This window comes from Rhinopithecus roxellana, chromosome 14, assembly GCF_007565055.1.
Source record: "Rhinopithecus roxellana isolate Shanxi Qingling chromosome 14, ASM756505v1, whole genome shotgun sequence".
Lineage (NCBI taxonomy): Eukaryota > Metazoa > Chordata > Mammalia > Primates > Cercopithecidae > Rhinopithecus > Rhinopithecus roxellana.
In genome coordinates, this window is record NC_044562.1 from 69712786 (window position 1) to 69726136 (window position 13351).

The 13351-nt window shown below is 38.6% G+C and overlaps 1 protein-coding gene across 4 annotated transcripts in view; it reads right to left on the minus strand.

Moving 5' to 3' along the window:
- Positions 1-13351, minus strand: part of OSBPL6 (oxysterol binding protein like 6) — a 201845-nt gene that overhangs the window by 84642 nt on the left and 103852 nt on the right. For all 4 annotated transcript variants that reach the window (XM_010382503.2, XM_010382491.2, XM_030917077.1 and 1 more), the window contains exon 3: positions 4295-4508. In XM_010382503.2, the coding sequence (XP_010380805.2) occupies positions 4295-4396 (102 nt within the window). In that variant the 5' untranslated portion in view covers positions 4397-4508. The remainder of the gene's footprint in view (positions 1-4294; positions 4509-13351) is intronic.

A 13351-nucleotide genomic window follows, 5' to 3' on the forward strand; every position in this document is an offset into this window, starting at 1 on the left:
AGATTCCAGGTATATCCTGAAGGTAGAACCAACAGGATGATTCTTGGATTCCTGGATTTCTCACCAAATGAAAGAACGGAGTTGTCATTTACTGAGACAGTATGAGCTGGGCAGGAGTACATTTGAGAGGGAAATTAAGAGCTCAGTTTTGGACATGTTAAACTTAAGGTGCTTTCTTAAAATCCAAGTGGAAATCGCCCTTGGTAAGTTAAATATTACTGTGACTGACCTACTGACATCCAGGATCAGGGCTTACAAATTCAAACGCTTTAAAGGCAAGTCAGTCAACATAAATAAGTATTGAGGGCAGGTGAAGACTGTAGCCGATCAAAGAGTAAATATCCCAACTACACTGGAAGCCACTACTGAACCCAGTCTAGGGTTGTCATCAGAAATCTGGGATCAATGTTCCTAGACCTTCCAATTCTTTTTTCATAAAAGGAAGAATCTGTATTTGTAACAATCAAATCTTACAGGGAAAAAAGTTCCAGTCTACTAAATTCTAGAATTACTCAGTTAAATAAAAATTCTTACTTCGGGACTTATCAGTGTCCTTAATTGTGTAACGCACATTGCAAAAGAGATTTTGTTTAGCACTTTTCTAACTTATTTGACAGAAGAACTCTCTTTTAATGCAACATCTTAAGGGGCAAGCATTACTTGGCAAACACTTTGGGGAATGCTGGTTTATGAGTAAGTCCTAAGTGTTTCATCAACAACCCTTATGCTCCCTCTTTGGAAGTTTTAGGGCATATATTAATATGTTTATTACAGCTTATGAGTCATAGTTGATCACACACCACACACACACACACACACACATGCACACACACACAGAGGCAATTTTGCTAGATTTTCTAACAGTTCATATCAGATTTAGTGAAATGCAAATGGAACAATTATTAAAGTCTTCTAACTTGTTAAGTAACTAAGAGGAGTCCTGACACTACCATTGGTGAAGAAACACTTAGTGAGCACAAGGGCACTGAGTCACTTTATTTCCTAGCTCCTCTCACTTCTTTGCCAACTACGCTACCTAATGTAGTGACAGGAAGGACAGCTAATTACTATTATGCACAGATGTTCTTTGTTTTACTTATCCGTGAGGAGGGAAGAAGAGAATGACAAATAAATCAGGAATGGAAAATTTGTAATAAAAATACAAAACTAATGTTGTTGCAGGTCTTTAAAATATATCCTCCAGGATATATTAAAACATTTGAGGTTCAAGGCTGCTCTCTGAAGACTTAAGAGTACATACTCTGTTTAAGAGAGCTCACAATACAGATGAGGAGATTAGTACATAAAAAGATAAACAAAATAGAACTGTCAAATATTGTCAAAAAGATCTATAAAAGCTCAGAGAAAGGAGAGGGTAAAGTAAGCTTGCGTGGCCAATGGGAGTGTCATATGAGCCAGTCTTTGATGCATAGGGAGGCATCGGGTTGAGAGGAGGGTGGTGAGAATTCCATGCAGGAAAGGCAAGTAGGGATAAAGACAAGGCAGTTCAGAACTATGATCAGACAAGACTGTTGAGGTTGGGAGGAAAATGGAACACAAGCCTGGACCAGATCATGCTGGACATGGGGTTCCAAGTGAGAAACTGTGGCCTTAATTGTGTAGGTAACAATGAGTCTGATGGATTTTGAGCATAAATCTGCCCTACTCAGGACATTTGAAATGGTGAGGCATAAGTGAGATAGTGAGGCAAGTGTACTCTTTAGGATCCTGGGTAGAGGTGATGAGCACTGGGCAAGGGAGCTGATAGTGGGAATAGAAGGAAATTATAATATTATGAAGGAGGAAATGATCAATAAGACTTGTTAACTTATTGAATGTGGGAGAAGCAAAGGAGAAAGGCAGGCATTGACCCTGGGTCTCTGAGAGAATGGTTATCCTGACAGCAAACTGGTTTACAGGTATTGATTTAAGACACAGTGGTACCACTCAAGCAGCAGTGCATTTAAGTAGAAATGCTCAATCAATTCATTAGTGACCTAGGACTAGAACTTGAGAAGGAAAGGTAACCAATGTGCATTAAGATACCACTGTATTCTCAGCTATGTGCTAGATCTTAATTTAGGAGAGAAATGGGGCTGGAGTTTGCAAATTGGCACCATCTGCATAGATGTCAGTCAAATCAGGAGAATGGAAAGGATTCAATGAAGCCAAATTTATCACACTTTCTCTATGTCCCTTCACTATGAAAACAGTTATCACACAAAAATAGATGCATATAAAAAACACTATATCACATCACATCACATGATCACTCAAAATATCTGAGTTCCCTAAGTTAATTCTGAGGTTTAGGCAGTGATTGAGATAAGGAAGGAAAAACAGAACTGTAATTGATCTCTTCTATTCTTCTCTCCCCTGAGGGAGGTAGCCAGACACAAAACAGGAGTCAGGAAGGAACCCCAGGGAAGAAAGTTTCTGGGAGAGTTTCCACCTGCTGAGATAAATAGGAGTAAAAGTAAACTCTCTCCTTAAAGAATAATAACCCTTTGAAAAGTGTCTCTTACTTTTCTAGAACTCATTATCAATGTACAGACATGCTCCTTTCATTCCCATCATAAAACTTTCCATTCACAAGCAAGTGAAGAGTCACACATTCCACCTTCAGGCTCCCTCCGGCACACCAGGGTCTCAGTGTTTCCCTGTTGCTTTGCATGCCCATCCTGGAGCTCAGGTGCAACAGGCAGAATAACAACGCTCGACAGATGTTTCTACAGCAGTCATTCATCTTTTCCATTTGCCACAATTCTCCAGAGTGAGCTGGGTCAACTGCTTCCTTCTTCCCAGCAGTCAGGAAGGTCATGTTCCTTACAATGTCTCTCTCTCTGTTTAAATGCCCAGGGAAGGGAAAAACGAAGAAGCCATAACAAGAAAGAACAGCAAGGCAGGCAAAGGTAGACTCAATTTGCAAACTTAGAAAGCATCTCAGAATACGGTAGTTATTTAATATAAAAGTGTTTCCATTCCTGGTACTCTTACTTTCTTTGACTCTATAAATGCAATACAATAAATATTATAACTGTGTGTAATCACAGATTTAATGGCATGACTACTTATAACGAACTGAATATAGCTGTCATCATAACAAAACATAACATCATAACAAAAGACACCAGTATCAAAAGTTTCCCAAGACCCTGGAGTAGAAACACCTGTCTTAGGATCTGTGAAAGTGCATTAGCATTCCTTGATTCTTACAGATTCTCCTGGAATTTCTTGCTAAAAAGGAAGAGAGAGTGCTGGGAGGGTTTCCTAAAAAGCATCCCCAGCAGTGCATTTGCACTATCTAAAATGAATTCATATATGAAAGTGGCTGTCTCAAGACCCATGTCTATATGATGGCCAATCGAATGACTGATGTTCACACTCCTAGAAACTAGGCAATATGCTTTGAAAACATAAAACAAGAGGTGAGGGGTGGAGGGGGTGAAGGAGAACCTGCACGATGCTCACTAATTGACAGTTGCCAAAACGGAAAGCTTTTATAAAAAGGTAGTAACACCTACTTATTGGGAATTTCCAGTTATACAACCAAGATACTATCACAAGACAAATTATGATAGAAAATAGTTATGCTCAGACCTGTGCTGGCTGAAATAACAACCTGTTTTGACAATGAAGAACATTCATACGACAAATGCTCACATAACCCTGCCAGCAGAATCGCCACTTAAACAGTAATGACATCACAAAAATAACTTGCAAAATTGGCTCAAATGGAACCATGGGCGTTTTCTACCATAATTAAGTAATAACCATTTACTTTCTCTGTTGCCTGTAAACATTGTTTGGGTTCTCACTGCTTTTAATTCCTGGTATTACAATTTTATCCGTAACCTAATTCCTGAATCTAGCTGTTACCAGATTCCACAAAATATCGAACAGAGGTTAGTGCTTGGCAGCCCAGTGACAGCCTTATAGGAAGATGTCCTTTGCAGGGTTCATAGTTCCCTTTCCACCTCCATGAATGAAGAGAAGTGTTCAAGTTCTTGATGCTGGCTCCCCCTCCAGGTGCAGGGAGGAAAAGACAGCAGGGCTTCCCATAGCCACCCTACCAGCCTTCTGTGTCTGCCTTCTAAAAAAGAGTCCTAAATCACAGAGAAGCAAGAGTGGGAGCTTCATGACATCATCAAATGTATCTACAGAAAATAATGAGTTTTCACTTGGAATAAAAGACTTTACAAAACAATGTCAGAAATAATTAGCAATCCCATCCTATCTCAATGGTATTGTATTTGTATAAAACAACCAAAGGCACTTAATGCTCTTCTCTTACCTGCCTACTATCCCTTTGGGAGGATATCGAAGAGGAGGCACTTCTATGGGTTGGAGTGGATGTTTTATGAGCAGGGGAAATGCCCTTCTCATCTGAACTCATCGCTGCAGTTAGAGTCTCGTTTTATGCACTTAAGACCATCCCAATCTTCTCTCAAATCCACAAAGAAGTAGATGATTTTTCAGCTTCATTCCATTTCATGAATCAGGTTTGACTAGAAAAGAACAGGCAATATTCAGGGTGACCAAACCACCTAAGAGCAAAACAAACAAGCCTCATATAAGTAAATAAAGTCAAATTAAAATCATTATATTTAGGATGAAACATTAATTTGTGTTAGTGAGAGGAAGAACTCTGACACATTAGGAAATACTTCTCTCTCTAGATTTTAAGGTGGAAGATGGAAGTGTTAATATGCAAAAAAAAAATGACTGCCAACATGAAAATGGGAAGAAATCATGTGCTAAAGTCATATTCTGTCCTCTTACATTTTCTTTGTTTTAAAGCAGATTATAATGCTATATTTGAGACCCTAATGCCAAGGATGCCAGATTCTCCTCCAGAAACATAATCTCTCCTACCCAATGGACTAGAATAAGAGCTCGGTCCATGTTTGTCTTTAGTTTAGCTATGTCATGTATGTGACAGTTAAATCCAACACAAAGTAGTCAGTTACAAAAGAGTTAATGCATTATGTTAACACATTATGTGCATCCTGTGATCCAGCATTTGTGAAGGTCAAGGAATATATATATCCACAGTTATTTGTACCTCAAAATTATAGCATGCCTACATGTGACTCTCAATAACCAACACGCTTGCGAACATCTACAGATTGACAGGGTATCTCACAGCAGGGGTAAATGGAGTTCCTTCACTTATGCATGGCCAACAGCCACTTCAATTTTTTTACTTGGATTCATGTAAGGAAGGTTTGCATTGTTAATATTGAGGTTAAAAGCTTGTGTCAGAGAGAAACTCTTAAATTGGCCTTGTCTCCAACACAGCTATGCTAAAAAGTGTTTAAAAGGTAAGCACTATGGTACAACATTAAAAGCTTAAAAATAATATTTCCCAAAAGATAGACAATTAAAGTGAACCTTATCCTCTTATAAGAAGAAGGCCACATTCTAGCTCCCATCTTAATGCTAGTATCTTCTTGAAGGAAGTACAGAACACCAGAACATTTGTGTAAGCTTGTTAGCACAGGTTGGGGAGGAAAGCTGCTAGCAGGAAACAGAAATCAATCTTTAGACCACAAAAAAGTGAGACATGAACTTCAGTGTAGAGGGTGAGACACTGAATCAAGTAAACAAAAAATAATGGAGATACATGGGCATCATGAAGACAGTGAGTGAGGTGAACTAATGGATCTAGGAGTTAGAGCTGAAGTCCAAAGGATGAGGAGTTAACTAGGTACCTGGGTGTCTGGCATGACATGATCAACAGACGAGTGGTAGCCAACATGACTAGAGTCAGAGAGACGGCAATATGGTGATCAAAGAAACGCAGAGGCCAGTCCCTGCAGGACCTTGTAGGCCATGACAGTAGCTATGGTCTGAATGTGTCAACCAAAATTCATGTGTTAGAAGCCTAACCCCAATGCAACAGTATTGGGAAGTGAGGCCTAATGGAAGGTGTTTAGGTCATGAGGGTGGAGCCCTGGAGACTAGGTTAGTGCCACTATATAAAGAGCTTGTGATGTGGTTTGGTTATGTTCCCACCCACATCTCATCCTGAATTGTAGTTCCCATAATCCCCGTACGTCATGGGAGGAACCAGATGGGAAGTAATTTGATCATGGGGGTGGTTACCCTCATCCTGTTCTCATGAGAGGTCAGATCTGATGGTTTTATAAGGGACTTTTCCCCGTTTTGCTTGGCATTTCTCCTTGCTGCTGACATGTGAAGAAGGACGTGTTTGTTTCCCCTTCTGCCATGATTGTAAGTTTCCTAAGGCCTCCCCAGTCATGCAGAACTGTGAGTCAATTCAACAGCTTTCCTTTATAAATTAGGCACTCTCTGTTATGTCTTTATTAGCAGCATGAGAATTGACTAATACAGCTTGTGGAAGTGGGTTCTCTCTCTTCTGCTTTCCTACCATATGAGGACATGGAGTTCCTCCTCTACAGAGGATGCAGGATTTGAAGTGCCTCTTGGGAGCAGAGAGACAGGGCCCTAACCTACTGGTGCCTTGATTTCCCAGCCTTTGGGACTGTGAGAAAGAAATTTATGTTCTTTATAACTTACCCAGTCTTGGGTACTCTGTTATAGAAGCAGAAGGTGGACTAAGACCTTGGCATTTTGACTTTTATCATAAGCTTGAGAAGCCATCAAGATGTAACCAGATTTGTGTTACTAAGGGGTGACTTTGGCAGCTGTGGGGAGACTCCAAGTGATGAAGTAAAGAAGATGAGGAGGGCCCAATCAGGACTCAGGAGAGGATGGGAGAGTGGTGGCAGAAATTCCAACACTGAGTCCTGTATCCTGTGACTGGACACGGTGGGGGAGGCAGGGTTGAGGCTAAATCTCAGGTCTCTGGCATTCCAAGCAAGAAATGGTCAAAGGAAATCCAAGATCCATGGCAAAGTCATGATTGTGGTTGAGACATTGCTGAAGGCATTCAAATGGAGACAAACTCTTGGAAATGTAGGTCTGGAGCTCAGGAAAATCTAGGCTGGAGATGTAAATGTTTAATAGACTATGGTAATGACACAGATATATTGATCAGATCCTTTATAGATCATGTAAATTTCACATGTGCCAGTAAATGAAATTTTATATGGTCATATAGTTATATTTTTAATAATCTGTAACATAATATTAATGGATTATGTCACCTGAATGTGTTATTCGGGATTTTAATGGTCACCTATTTATAGAGAATACCTAAAAGAACAAACACAATAATTACAGGCGTAATTTTTATAAAGTGTGAAAACTGGACATTCTAGTGAATAGAACTTGTAATCCAGTCTTAAGATTTCAACTTCACTGTCACTGCAAGAAAAATAAAAGCTACTTACCCTCCAAACTGGGAGACTTTCTCTTGAAACAAAACTAGTCTTTGGACAAACAGAAATGGAAAGCATTGTATATCTCTTCTGTGGGCTAGAGATAGTTTCATTCATTATTGGCAAAAGGTAGTAATAAACCTCCACTTGAGAGACGATCATCTAATCTTTTTGTTTTATGAAGGCAGTCTAATAAGTGAGTAAAGTTTCTGATGCCAAGCTGTGGCGCCAGCAAACAGAATGTAAAGACACTGCTCGGATCCTTGGTTTGAAGTACTTAGCTTTCTGGTCCAAAATATTTTACAAGTAGATGCTGACTCTTGAGCCAAAAGGAAAGTACTTTTGTGATGCGTTCAAGTGCTCCCAAGGGATGAGGTTGTAACAACCTAAATAATTAAACTGTAATCCATTTGGAAGTAAATTCAATCCAAGGTATATTTTCTCTGCTGGATTTTTTTCTTTTTTAAAACTGTACTTTTTTCATTAACATCAATGCTAACACCTTGATTTTTGTTTTAATTTAAAATGACATTTTCAGGACAACTTGTTTATGATAAAAGGTCAGCATTTCAGTTGACCTATAGTTATAAATATGTTGAATAATAGCAAAATGAAGAAAAAGTAAGAGAACTTAATTCATTACAAGAACTGTTTTTGAGGTTATTGTTGTTGTTTCTAAGAATTTTTGTTATTTTTTTTAACAGAAAGGGTTTCAAGTACTTAATATAAAGTTGAATGAGATGCCCTTTAAAGATTATTCCACCCAATTTTCCATCAAGTGTTTGACCACCTGCTCTTTTTCAAATGCATTATAAAAGTAAGTTTACACTCTTAGAGAAGTTTATTCTTTATTCTTAGAGTGTAGGAATTGCTATAACATAAAAAAAAATTATCTCTACGGAAGAACATTTTCAGAAATTGCCTAAACAATATTCTAAACCAAAGAAAGGCCATAAATTTTAAAGTCGAAACCAACATAATTACTATACTCAATGAGAAAAGTATTGTGGCTGGAAATAACAGCAATACAGGAGAGCCGAACATCTAATTTTTCTGTCTCATTCTTCCTTTATAACAGTGGGAACACCACAAGTATTGCTAAGTGCTGTAACATTTGCATTTTCATTGAGTGACATAAATCTCAGATTTATGACCCAGGAACCTAATTAAAGCAAAAGCTGGTAGGTAAGACTTCTAGAACTTGCTGTTCAAAGGCATCATAAATTGTATGTGTCCAGAAAAACACTTACCCTGGGCTAAGTTGTAATGTGCCACAACCAAGCCCTAAATGTCTTTCTCACAGTCCTGAAGGCTGATAAATCAAGGCACCAGCAGGTTAGGGCCCCGTCTCTGCTTGCAAGAGGCTTACAAGAAAGGTTTATTTTTAGCTCATTTACATGTCCTTTAGATCGGCTGCAGACCTACCTTGAGTCCTCTTCTTTCCAGGCTTAACAAACAGCCCCCAGGAGAGGGAGGGCAAAGAGGCATTGCAGAACCATGCGATGGTTCTTAGAGCTTTTGCTTGTAGGTGGTACAAGTTAGCTCACTCACGTTTTATTGGCCAAAACAAGTCACATGGCCTAGGTGAGGTCAATGATGCATGAAACTATAGTTCTTCCAGTGGGCAAGGCAGTAGATATTTGGGTATAATAATAATTTACTATATAAACTATAGGAAAAGATTAAAAGTACAGTTGAAAATATTTAAATTGACTCCAGTTACATCACTGAGAGATAACCCTTGTTAACATTTTTTGTTCTACTTTAATCAAAGTAGGAGAATAATATTCACACTATCTGCAGTATGGTTTTTCGATCGACAATATATCACTAATGGTTTTTTTGATAAACAAAGAAACTTCAACAATACCATTCTTAATCATTACAAATAAGACGACCACACAGATATACCACAATACATTGAACCATTCTTCTTTTGGGACATTTAGGTTGTACTCGGTATGTTTTGGAACAAAGAGATTTATCACAGAAGAGTTTGTAATAGTTATACATTTAGTTTTGATCATTATAAAAATGACCTTTTTCATTCCTTTCAATACTTTTTGTTTTGCTTTATCTGATATTATCTCTTCCCTTTCCACTTGTAAGTGATTAAATAAACTTTGTCCATCCTTCCCATTTAAACTTCATGTGTGTGTGTGTGTGTGTATATATATATATATATACATATATATTTTTTTTTTTTTTCAGATGGCGTCTCACTCTTTTGCCCAGGCTGGAGTGCAGTGGCGCGATCTCGGCTCACTGCAACCTCCGCCTCCTGGGTTCAAGCAATTCTCCTGCCTCAGCCTCCTGAGTAGCTGGGATTACAGGCACCTGTCACCACACCAAGCTAATTTTTGTATTTTTAGTGGAGATGGGGTTTCACCATGTTGGTCAGGCTGGTCTCGAACCCCTGACCTCTTGATCCACCCACCTCAGCCTCCCAAAGTGTGGGGATTACAGGCATGAGACACCGCACCTGGCCCAACTTCCTGTATATTTTATATTATGTGTCCCTCTAGTAATGATCAGGTTGATTTGTTCAAAAAAATCTAATTTTAGTGAAGTATTTCCAATTTCTATTTAACGTTATAACTAATAATTGATCTTACCCCTGCCATACCATTTCGTACTTTCTATTTTTTGGGTTCTTCTTTGTTTCCTTTAATGCTTGATGGCTTTGCTTGGTAATCTGGCTTTTGCAGCATACTGACTTTCATATGGTTTTAATAGCCTTTTATATTTGACAATAATTTGAAAGATATAATTCTCCTTTTAAAGTTCTATTTCCATTTCCCTTTAAACTTCTCTAAATCATGCTGGAACCTACAGTCTGTAAGTGACAGTTAAGAGTAAAATGGGGTTGGGTGTGGTGGCTCATGCCTGTAATCCCAGCATTTGAGAGGATAAGGAAGTAGGATCACTTGAGGCCAGTAGTTCAAGACCAGCCTGGCCAACATGGCGAAACCCCTTTTCTGCTAAAAATACACAAATTAGTTGGGCATGGTGACACACGCCTGTGATCCCGACTATTCAGAAGGCTGAGGCACAAGAATCACTTGAATCCGGGAGGTGGAGGTTGCAGTGACCTGAGATCATGCCACTGCACTCCCACCTAGGCGACAGAGCGAGACCCTGTCCCCGCTGCCCCTGCCATAAACAAACAAAACAAGCAGACCTTCATCCCGCCTCCCCGACCCTCTGTATGGCAGATGCATCTGACAGCAATAACTTAAGCACACCCTGAGAGTGACCCTATGGTCTAAGAAGAATGTGTGTCCATAGTCCCAAGCAAAGGAATAAAGGAGTGACCTACCTGGAGTGTCACTCCTTGTCTATGAGGAACATCTGAACCCCCTGCCCATCACTTGGAACGCTGCCACTTTTCCTAGTTGGGACCTACAGGGATCTCAAAGTGTGAGGACAAATTGTAAGAAAAGCCACCTCCTTTTCTGCAAGTGAAAATAAGGTTTGTCATAATGAAAACTTGGCTAGATTTTCCTCAATTTGAGATATACAGCTTTCATAAAATTAGGGTTTAGTCCTCTATAGTTTGACATTGTATTATTCTGTTTGAAGCTAGTGTTTGGGTTATTGACAGTTTGTCTTTTTAAATATTTGCATGACTATTTACAGAGAATTTGGAGGAACCTCATTAGAAAATCCTAGAGGCAAGTTTCCTGATTTCAACTGACCAAGGCTCTACTCTCTCTCCACTCTTCTCAGGCCCCTTACTAAGTAAATGAATAAGACAAACGCTCATCCTTGATGTGAGCAACCATCAAATCTGATGGGTGGGAAAAGGGAAAGGAAAGAATGCAAAAGGAATCATATATTTTACTTTGTTTAGCTCTACATCTGAATTTTGTATTTGAAGTAAGTTTTACAGCAAACTAAATATTGTAAAACATTTATTACTCTCACATTGACACAATTTAATGTAATTGTTACCAAAATCATAACAGGATTTTTAATGACTTGGCAATATTATTTTAAAGTTCATCTGGGCTACTCTGTATGCACTGCCTATGAGTTAACTTTGCTCCACACAGAGCAAAAGAAAGAAAAGAAAGAAAGAAAACAAAGAAAGGAGGGAAGGAAAGAAAGAAAAAAGGTTAAGTTCATCTGGAAGAGTAAACGTGTGAGAATAGCAAAAAATATTTTAAAAAATAATGAAAGATACTTTACCCTATCACACATTAAAGCTATTTAACAGCTTCCCTGGTTAATAGTAGTAGTACAGGGCCAGGAAAAGCAGATGGAACAGACAAGAATTATAGAAACTAGTCTATGCAATGACAAAAGGGTCTTAAAAATATCAGGAAGAATATTATTCAGTGCAAAAAAGATATGAGCTATCAAGGCCATGAAAAGACATGGAAAAACCTCAAATGCATATTAAGTGATCATTTCGCCAGTACTAATTTTCCAAGATGTGTCAGTCAGTTTTTGATTTATCACTTGGTTTCTGGCCTTTGCCATCATGTTTTGAAAGAAAGATTAGATAATGTCATAGCTCATATTCTAGCAGAAAAATAATACTGGGAAATATGGTTCTGATGACTGCTAACAGATACCAATTGTCAGCACAATGCAAAGACTTTTTGGCAACAATAAGACATAACAAAATATTTTGCCCTACTTTGTGACCTTAAATGATGACTCATAAATCCCCAGGTGTGTACAAATTCTTACTAAGGCACTATATGATTTCATCAGTACATGTCCTGTTCTCTGGAGGAATTTGCTGTCAAAACAACCATTTCTGCACTGAGTCGAGGCATTCTGAGGAGTTGGCTAAAGCAGACAAAATGACTTCGGTTAAAAATGTCCTTGAACCAACCCTTGTGTGTTGCTGGTGGGAACAGAAAATGATGTAGGTGCGGTGAAGAACAGTATGGCAAAAAAAAACTGAAAATAGGCCGGGCACAGTGGCTCACACCTGTAATCCCAGCACTTTGGGAGGCAGAGGTGGGTGGATCACCTGAGGTCTCTAATAAAAATACAAAACATTAGCTGAATGTTGTGGTACTCGCCCGTAATCCCAGCTACTCAGGAGGGTGAGGCAGGAGAATTGCTTGAACCTGGGAGGTAAAGGTTGCAGTGAGCTGAGCTTGTGCCACTGTACTCCAGCCTGGGCAACAGGAGCAAAACTCCATCTCAAACAAATAAAAAACTAAAAATAAACTGCCATATGATCCAGCAATTCTACTTTTAGGTATATGCGCTGAAAAAGCTAAAATCATAGGCTAAGATACTGTACAACCATGTCCATAGCAGCATGTAGCCAAAATGCGGAAGCAACCCAGTCCATCAATGAATGAATGAATACATTAAAAAAGGGTTATATCCATACAATGGAATATTATTCAGTCTTAAAAAGGAAGGAAATTCTGACACATGTAATGACATAGATGGACCCTGAAGGCATCATTTTAAAGGGAAATAAGTTAGGCACAAAGGAACAAAAAACAAATACTGTATGATTTCACTTATATGAGATAGGAGGTACACAGAATAGTCAAATGTATAAAGACAAAAGGTAGAATGGTGGTTATCAGCATCTTTGAGGTGGGGGAAATGGGAAGAGTTTGTGTTTAGTGGTTACAGAGTTTCACTTTGAAAGATGGAAAGGTTCTGGAAACGCATGGTGGTGATGGATACCAAACGATGTGAATGCACTTAATGACACAGAAGTGGACACTTCGAAGCGGTTAAAATGATAAATTTTATGCTCTCTCTCTCTCTAAATATATATATTTTTTACTACAATAAAAAGTTCCTGAATCACCAGCTATTATGACTTCTACAATATGCAGACATTAATTTTATATTATTTTGTGGTCAAGTTTCATCTTCTTTATGAAGTCTTTCCTAACCTATTAGACCGAATTATCACTCCAATCTGTATTACTTCTATACATACACATACATATATTTTTTAACATACCCTGCACTGCATTTATTTGACTTGATTCTGTAAGATCCATGAAGGTTGGCAGTATGTCACTTTTCTCATTATAGTCCAATGTCATGAGTCA